This window comes from Poecilia formosa, unplaced genomic scaffold (genome assembly GCF_000485575.1).
Source record: "Poecilia formosa unplaced genomic scaffold, Poecilia_formosa-5.1.2 Scaffold848, whole genome shotgun sequence".
NCBI lineage: Eukaryota > Metazoa > Chordata > Actinopteri > Cyprinodontiformes > Poeciliidae > Poecilia > Poecilia formosa.
In genome coordinates this window covers 56,386-65,954 of record NW_006800787.1, presented here as the reverse complement: position 1 = coordinate 65,954, position 9,569 = coordinate 56,386, and the positions used below count along the sequence as shown (strand labels likewise).

The window sequence follows — 9,569 nt, the reverse complement described above, 5'->3', positions numbered from 1 at the left end:
CTCTGTCTAAAGCTCCTCACATTTTGGGAGGATTGTATTAGGACCTTGATGCCAAACAAACTACAATATGTACAATAATGTGTGGAGTGAGTGTTCTGACTATCAGTGCTACCTCGTCAGATTTTCCTACCATAGCACGGATAGATAGCTAAAGTCTATCTGTCAGTGCTACGCATCCAAAACTCCTACCGTCATATTTATGAACTGAAAACTATAGCAGGTTGTGTTAATGTTAAATATATTGGATAACATTACTTGAGTGATGGGACTGCAGTGGAAGCTTAGGGGTTATGCTTAGCTTAGCACTGGGACAATTTATATACACGACGAAACCACATGAAGATCATTTCCTTCATCTGAATATCCTACCCGTTTAAAATGAAAAGCTATAGATGTATGCACTAATCCTTTTACTAGAATATCCTACCTGTTAAAAAATATTTTAAATACAAAGGTGTTTTTTTTTAAGAATAAAACAGTATCAGACAGGGGAAACACGTTTTTATTGGAATTAAATTAAACACATAAACAAATACAGATCGCCGCAACTCTTTTTTGCGCGTTAATACGTTGTATGACAGACTTTATCAAATGCAGCGCAGCCACAATGTGTTTACCGAACTGCACAGGTCACTGTGCACCTGAAATGATAGTGTATGATTAATATACACTAATATTACACGGCTGTTACACAGCTTCAATCCAACATATATTGCTACCAATATCTTTTTAGCAAAGCTTAAGAATAAAAAAGGAGTGTAATTAAACTAAAATATTTTAAAATATAGGGACAAAATAGCCCAAAAAACAATGTATTTTGTCCTAATTAACCACCAAACAAAAACATGAAGTAGTACAGCAACTTAATGAATGCCAGGTGTAAAATAAATTAAGTAAAGCTTACCGTAATCTTGATGAAATAAAACACATGAAATGAAACTTCTACAGGGAGGACGTATTTATAAGAAATCTGCTGTGTAAGCAGTATGTGACGTAGCATCGATGTACGCATGCGCATTACCACAAGGTACAACGGACTTACGTAGCATAGATAAACAGAACACTTGTTTCTTTTAGTTCACGGCTTGTTTGTATCTTCCATCACTTCCGTGTTGCAGTGAGTTTCAAACGTTGCGCCTTCGTTTTTCTTCTGCTGCTCTGTCTGTCCAAGCCCACAGCCAATCAGAGAACAGGAGCGAAGCTTGCGTCACCCACCAAACCAGGGCCGGCCTGGCTGCCCTGCTCCGAAGCAGGGCCCTAAAAAGCAGGTTCAGCCCCCCAAAAAAGCCGGTGGAATAGCTCGGAAAGCGAGCCGAGCCGAGTCGAGCCGAGCTGGTGGAAAAGGGGCAATATTTTGATCTGTAAGTTCAGGTCTCATTATAGTCGCAGGCGGTTCTCAGAGAGCTGCCAGCTGCAGTGGCACATGATCATTTGCTCATTTATGATCTTATTACAGTCTTAAGACTGTAATAAGATCAGTAATTCAGGCCTTGGAAATGAGGTCAAAAATAAGCTGAGTCAGCATGTTTGTCTGAGTCTACACTTGCTATTCATGTGCACACTCATGATGCTAAGTGTGTACTCTTCCTTGCTGACTGTCCGCAGGTAAAGCCTGGTGATACAGCACTGACTCAGCCAGAGGTCCTGTTTCCATGGCGTAGCATGGTTGTTGGTGGCGACGGCACCATGAGGCGAGTAAAGAGGGACTGGGTCATTCCGCCTATCAACGTTCCTGAGAACTCAAGAGGGCAGTTCCCAGAGGATCTAGTCAGGGTAAGACACACACACACACACACACACCAACACATATAACATTTACACAAAAAATAAGGACTTTTTTGTTAAATTGATTTTCCTATGTTGTAACAATGCCTCTTGGCAATAAATCATATGTACTGTCTAACAGCCTGTTTATTTTCACCTAAGTAGTGCCACATTCTGAAAGAAAATACATTTACAGGTTGAGCAGCAGAACTTTGTGTTGCTGTGCCTGGTTCTTCCTCACACTAATTAGACCTCTGTCTGTTAAACTGCCAATATGACGTGTTTCTTTAACATTCAATCATTTAGTCCAATAGTTGACACCAAAAAATGGCTAACAGCTGTTAATATAGCTATTTGATTGCCTTGAAAAATTGCTACAATTTAAAATTTTCTTATTTTCTACTGTTTATATGTGAGCAGTCTCGCCCGGAACGTTAGCTGGAGATAGGCACCAGCACCCCTCCCGACCCCACTGAGGGACAAGGGTGTTCAGAAAATGGATGGATGGATGGATATGTGAGCAGCAGTAACTGAAATACAAGATGCTTTAAAACAAAGCAAGGAACATTAAGATTGTGATGAAGTATAAGCATAAATATAAATATAAATATAGGGGAAAAATAGTTTTAGCTTTTACTCAGTAAAGCTTACAGCAGCTTTTTTTTTTTTTTGCCTTTTTGACCTTTGCATTGTCATCTGCTTTGCCAGCCACCAGGTCAAAAATCTGTTCATGGACTGTCAGCAGCTAAGCAAAGGGGAAAAAAATCCTTTTAAATGAAAGTTTTTAGTATCGAGGTGATTAATAATTGCCTGGAGAAAGATGAGTAGAGCAACGGTATGAAAGCATAGAAACCCTTGTAGTTATTTTTATTTTCCATAAAATTCATGTTAGTACTATCAGTCCTCACCCTTCCAAATATTCACACATTTTCTGAAGTTTATGACAGTTTCTATTGTTAAGAAAAATGAAAGTGGATTTCCCCCATTCCATATATATAAATAACTTTATTCTGCAAAGTCATTAAAAAGTGGTTAACTTTAGTTTTGTGTCCCATCTAAATTGGTAGATTTACAATATGTTAAAAATACTCACCTTGTGGAAAAACTCCATGAAATTTTAAAAAAGGTTTTAGATTAAACAATAGAGAAACAAAAGAGAAAAAAACTGAAATTCAATGAAACATAAAATGTAGGAGACACACAGATTGCTATATGTAGTAGTTTAAAGGGGATATGAATATGATATGAAAGAAAAAGAAGAAGTCACTAAACAAATAACTTTAGTGCAGTTTTGCAAATATACAAATCAAAAGCTCCAAAAATATTCAAAGGGACCCAGTCGGGGTAAATGGCAATACATTATGAGTAGGAGATGAATGTGATTCTTTCGTCATTAGTTCTTCTTGTCACGCACTGAAGTTAGTGCTGCTTCCCAATGAGGCTAACCAATCAGCTGCCAGATGCTGCATCACCACTCTGGCTGTAGGGCAGCTGGAAAGGAGCTGCTCATTATTCAGTGTTTCATACAAGGATGGAAGCACCACTGAGCTTCAGCTCATTTCTCACTGTTCAGCAGTTCCTGGATTTTAGTGCTTGATACACAGCAGCGTATCAGGGAATCAGTCTGCTATGGATCAGGATGGATCTGATGGGCTGCCCACTTGGTACTGCCTCAGACCTTAGGATCCAAGATACCCTTTGAAAGTTAACTTATTTAAATCAGTGAACAATTTTTAAGGTGGCATGGATGGTTTTGTTTTGGCTTAAGAAAGTATATTGTAGACCTTAAGGCCTTTAAAACCTCAGCTGGTCTTATTTTTGCTCCCCTTCCTGTTGCCTGTTCTGTAGATTCGTTCAGATCGGGATAAGAACCGGATGCTGCGCTACAGTGTGACAGGTCCTGGTGCTGACCAACCTCCAACTGGCATCTTCATCATCAACCCAATCTCAGGCCAGCTGTCCGTCACCAAACCTCTGGACAGAGAACACATCCCTAACTTCCATGTAAGTCTCATTGCATGAGAGCAAAGCTTACTAAAATAATCATTTACAACAGTAAATGATTATGATTTACTGTTGTAAATGTTTACATTTACATTTACTGACGTAAATGTAAATGTACCACATAAATGAATATTTATGTAGTACAGGGGACCGTACCACATTTGGTACGGCCCCCTGAACAATACCAGAGAGCATTTAGATTTTTTTTCATATTCAATATTTTCCGGACTATAAGCTTCCACTTTTTTCCTAGCCTTTGAACCTGGCTTATAGCCAGGTGCAGCTTATATGTGGATTTTTCTTCAACCACCAGGGGGCTCTTTAGCAGGAAGTGAATCATTGGAAGTCAAAATTGGAAATCAAAGAAAAAAGCGCCCATTAAAACGGAATTAGGTTTTAATAGGGAATTGAAATTTGAGAATGTTGTTGATCAGTTAAATAGCACTGAGGGGAAAAAGAAGACTTTTCATTTTTTAAATAATACTGGGATCATTATGAGAATTTGAGGTATAGATATTAGGTTCCAGTAGGTGGCAGTAGTGCAACAATAATGGATGCAAGCTGCCCTTGAAATCTAAAGAAGAAGAAGAAGAAAGCGCCCATTTTCATTTAGCACATGCTAGTAGCAGACACGAAGGATCAGCACTTTTACTGTTACAGTTACTGTTCGGAAACTGCCGTAATCAGTTCAGTTAAATCTAAACTTGGTAACATTTTATTTTTCAATCGTAATAAATGTGATATTCAATTGACCTGTAATGACTCAAATTTTGGATCATCATTGTGGAAAACCCAGAGCGGCAGAGATATCTGCGGCACTGGGCTTATGCACATAAAAGCCCAGTGCGGCTTATATGTGCATGTTTATTGGTTTAAAAAAAAAAAACTTTAGGGGTGCAGCTTATAGTCTGGAAAATACGGTATTTATTTCATAAATAGTGATTCCTGGATTTTTTCTGTGAAGAACTCAGAGAGGGTTATTTGATTGTGCTTTCTGGTAAACAAATTTTTTTTACATTTAGGCACTCCTGCAATTGTCACACTTTTTCTGTTACAAACTGACTCCGGCCACCCACCAGAGAAGGGAAAAGTTATGTGGCCCTCACAGGAAAAAGTTTGGGAACCCCTGATTTACAACATCCCTATACTTGTTGTTTTATACTATCAGTAGGTGGCACAGTGGACACATATAGCAGCAGAAGAATAGTGTTAAGAGGAATTACAGTGCAGGGTTTTTCCCCCAGAAAACTTGCTAAGCCCGGTGGTCGAGGCCGAGGCGGTCCATTGGTGGTCCATCGTGTTTTTGCATTAAAAGATAAGTTGACAGGAAATATAAACATATTACATTTTTACATAAGGGAAAACATCGCCAGTGTAATGCTATCTAAAACCACGACTAGTCTTAAAAACAACAAATTAAAAAATACATTTAAGATGAATATCAATTATTTGCACTTCTGTTTAATCCAAATTAAGTCAGTGGCTCCATCAGGCCCCCAGGGTTTCATGGGCCCCATAAAGACTAATATTTTAACACAGACCACAGATATATAAATGTAACATTTATTTATTGAGATTATCAATGCTGCTATGTTTGATTTAATGGCTTCGGCATACATAAATTAAAATATTTAAAATTGTTTAATGTTTAAATTTAATATTTTAAGGAGCTAGCAAGTTTATTTTCTAAAAGTTTAAAGAACAATATTCATAGTTAGGTTGTTTTGTTACCATAGCTACACTCTGATGCTATGAGTTTAATCTTTGAGTTTGAGATCTGTTTGTTCACAAATACAAATTAATAAACTGCAATTATAATTTATTGCTTTTTAGTTTGGCCAATTAAACTACTCCCCTCTCCCAGATTTCACTAAATCTAACACAGAAGCTGTTAGAGATGCTGATGATTTTAGCAGCAAGAGGCGCCCCTAAGTCAAATTCTGCTCAAGGCCTCATACAGCCTTGGACCGGCGCTGCATGATGAGGTAATCTGCTGCACTACACAGAGATGCACAACAAGCAGGAGATTTAAGTCAATGCTGCTAATGTGGCTTTAGTAGCTCTACCATTATGTGTCTGTTGAGTTTTTAAATACACAGAAACTGTTGTGGTTGCCTAACTTTAAGGGACGAGTTTGTCAGATCTTTGCGCCGCCGCGCTTTAACTCTGGATACCTAAGTAGACAAAGCATTTGATATGGTTTGATGCATCGTGTAACCGGAAAAATAATAATAAAAATAATAATAAAATAATATAAAACTAGCATGATACGTGACTATGAGGAGAGCAAGAAAGCTCCTCACCGGGCTGAACCTGTATGAGTGATTGGTGCTGGTTCTTTAATCACTAATGCACCGGCCAACTGGGACCACATACATAAACTTTACAGGGAAGACACGCTGGGAAGCATATTGAGTTGTAAACGCCGCATATAATTCTTTGCTCATAAATATAAATAATTCTCACCACTCCTCAATGCACACCTCTGAAAGAGCGACTAGTTATTTCTGCGGTTCACACTGAGCTGCACAACCAGAGCTGTCACAGTGGGTTTTAAACTCTTACCTTGATGTAGAGTTCTCTAAAGAAACATAATTCCTCATAGGGGGTTGATGTAAATATCCATACAAGTCAACCTGTGTCCAGTTTGAGTGAATGGAGGCCCGCGTGATCTGTGCTGAGATCAAGAAGCGGTAACGCGCAAAGAAACACGCAGAGGCACCGGCTGTGTGATTGGTCCGCTCTCCCGGCTTTAAATGCATAAAGCATATAGCATATAGTTTATGCATATATTTATGTATAAACTATAAATGTATCTTTTAGGAATAAATTTGCTCCGCCAGTGAAATGCTCAGAGCAACAGAGAGGCTTACAATCCGACTTTAATAAAAAAAAAAGAATAAATAAAAAATTAATTTCTAGTAAACCATGGCGGGCCACTGGGAGAAACCCTGCAGTGGACCCCCAGTCTGGCCAATGCCTTTCTAAACAATTCCGATCGATTCAGATTTTCTGCACTTTTAGAATTGATGTCTGATGTGAATGTATACATGAATGGAAATGACAGATTTGATTGTGAAGTATTTTGAAATTCTTGAGAAGCGCAATACAAGTCTGATGTATGAAATGTAAAAATATATTTCATACACAAGGTTGTAGTTTGGCAATAGCAGCAGAGGAAATGAACAAAGCCATTCAGTCTGTGTTGGCCACGCTTCCAAGTACTGAGGAATTAAAGTTGAAGCAAGAGGAATGTTTTATTGCTGGAAAAGATGTTGTTGAGTTCTTACACACGGTTGAGCTGGCACATTACATACATCACAGCCAAACATTTGTGATTGGGAAAATTAAGTCAGATTGGTTCCAACTTCAACAGAGTTCACGCCTCCAGCAAGCAATCGATTTTCAGTATCTGAGGTCAGACACTCTGAACAAAGGGCTGGTTTTTACCAGGCTGGTGGACTCCCAGCTTATTTATGGTTCAGTATTTGTGGAGTCATTTATTCATTGAATTTTCCGTAGAATGGAATTCTAAATCATTCACAGAAAACTTGTGTATATGTGGATTTTTTTTTCTTAGAGCAGATCTAAAATACTAAAAAGATAATGCAGCTTGAGAAGCTGAAATATCTAGGCACAATGGTATCTGGCATTCTATTGGCTGGCATTTGCATTGCAGCCAATCCAGAAGCACCATACATGTTGACGGATCTGCTACTGATCTTCTCAATCTCACACTGGCTCTGTGGCATCATCATCTACTCCTTTATTTCCTCTTAATTTTGCTCTAAATAAGGACTTTATTTTTTTTCACTATATTTAATATCCAACAGCTTGCAGAGCAAAGCCAAACCTTCTTATCTGTTGGAATGTGCACACGGATCACATTGGGGATTGAAAATCTGGAGTCACAGCAGGGTAATTTGCATTTAAGCCATGTGATGAATATTCATGTGACTGGATGTAGTTGTCATTACTCGGAGCTGAGATTGGCCTGCATGTTTATTCATGAGGCAGGTTTTGCCTCTTTGAGCAACCTGTACTGATGCTACCTTCACTGTTGGGGAATGACTGATCAAGGCCAATCAATTAATAGTTTCAGCATCTTTGAAAAGATTATGCTAAACAGATATATCATGGAGGCCAGTGTTTTTCTCATGGCTGTCATGAAGCTGAATGTTGTTTTACTAATTCTCTTAGGCTGTATATTCAGAATGATATCTCAGTCAGACATTAGACAAATCTTCCCCAAAAAAACAGTTATATAACACATCAAAATCTACAAAATAATTGGTTCAGTAGAAAAAGACATTTTGAAATGACAGAGCCAGAGTAGTGCAAAACCACATCTGTAGGGTGACCTGAAGAAAGAGTAGAGAACAGACACCCTCCTCATAGTCTGATAGTCTGATACATTCTTAAGGTATAGTGTTGCCAAGAGGTTACAAAGATGGAATGCTGAAGATGAATCAGTACAGTATTTAGTTGTGTGCACATTTACTAAAATATCGGACATGTTCCCTCAACAGATTTGTTTTTTTCTTGTTTTTTTACTGTATTTCACTCCAGCAGGGGTGGGGTTAGTGCAAAAATAATGGACATGAATAGCCTTTGCTAAATCCCTCAGCTAGATATCTCATCAGGTTTGGGGATAATTCTTTTGAAACGCTGAGGTAAGATTGTTTGCTGAGAACATTTTAATGGTCATATCGTTTTTTTGTCATATAGAATCCATACTTTATAATCATACTCAAAACTTCCCCTGGGAGACTTGTTCCTGGTTTTGCCATGGCATTCATATTAGTAATATGAATGAAAGATACAGATGAAATATTTTCTGTAAGATTGAATTCAAAATACTATTTCTGGTGAGAAGAAAATTTGGACATGCCCACATTTATTCCCAGTTAAAAGGCTAAAATCATACACAGGTATATCGCATCAAATGCACATGATTAGGACATTGTTACAGTGCATTTTGCAAGAGATTTGCGCTGTTGAAATCTTGTGCAGGTTAGTGTTTTAACCTTTCCGATCTTGAAATAAGCCATTCCACTACAAAAAATAAACTATAAGTGTAGGACATTCATATAGACTGCTAACATGTCCAGGTCTGGCCGCTGCAGCAGGTTCAACCTGAACGTACATGTTAAAACCTAGAGCTACTGGCTACTGTTGATACAACAGTCCATTTCTCACTGCCTCTGGAGTGAGAAAACCACTGCTCAAGTTTAACTTTAATTGAGGGTGTGCAAAGAGAAAAACTTAGTTTTCAAAAACAAACAATGTTTGCCAGGGAGAACTTGGACAAAAACAATGTTTTATGAACAGGTGATAATTACTTTGTGCATCAGGACAGAAGGCATGTTTGGCATAAATCAATTACAGCATTCCAGGAAAAGAACCCGTGAAACCTGTGTGCCAGGCTGTGCAACTGTGAAGCTATGAGCTTCGCATTTCAATGCTCAGGAGAGCAGATATATAGAAATATCTGCGGAGGAGCGGGGCGAGCATTCCTGAGACAGCAGTCACTGTGAGTGTGAGAACTTTTGTTACTGTGTTCACCACAGCATTCACAATGACACTAGCACTAACTTTGTGATATAAGACAATTGGACAATATTTAATCCAAATACATTTAAATCTTAAGGAATTTTGTGCATGTAAACATAGCAATAGTTGTGAATCCAGTTTAGTTCATTGTTCAGGTAAACATCCAGGTATCAATTTGTCTGTGTCCACTCCCTGGATGTCCACCGGTGTCAGTGAGGTGAGTTTGACTCTCTGCCTGGTACAATCCT

At 38.4% G+C, this 9,569-nt stretch overlaps 1 protein-coding gene across 1 annotated transcript in view; it reads left to right on the top strand.

Moving 5' to 3' along the window:
- Nucleotides 1–9,569, top strand: part of LOC103131818 (cadherin-2-like) — a 107,221-nt gene that overhangs the window by 41,391 nt on the left and 56,261 nt on the right. The window contains exons 2-3 of the mRNA XM_007543549.2: nucleotides 1,606–1,773; nucleotides 3,613–3,785. Coding sequence (XP_007543611.2) covers nucleotides 1,606–1,773; nucleotides 3,613–3,785 — 341 coding nt within the window. The remainder of the gene's footprint in view (nucleotides 1–1,605; nucleotides 1,774–3,612; nucleotides 3,786–9,569) is intronic.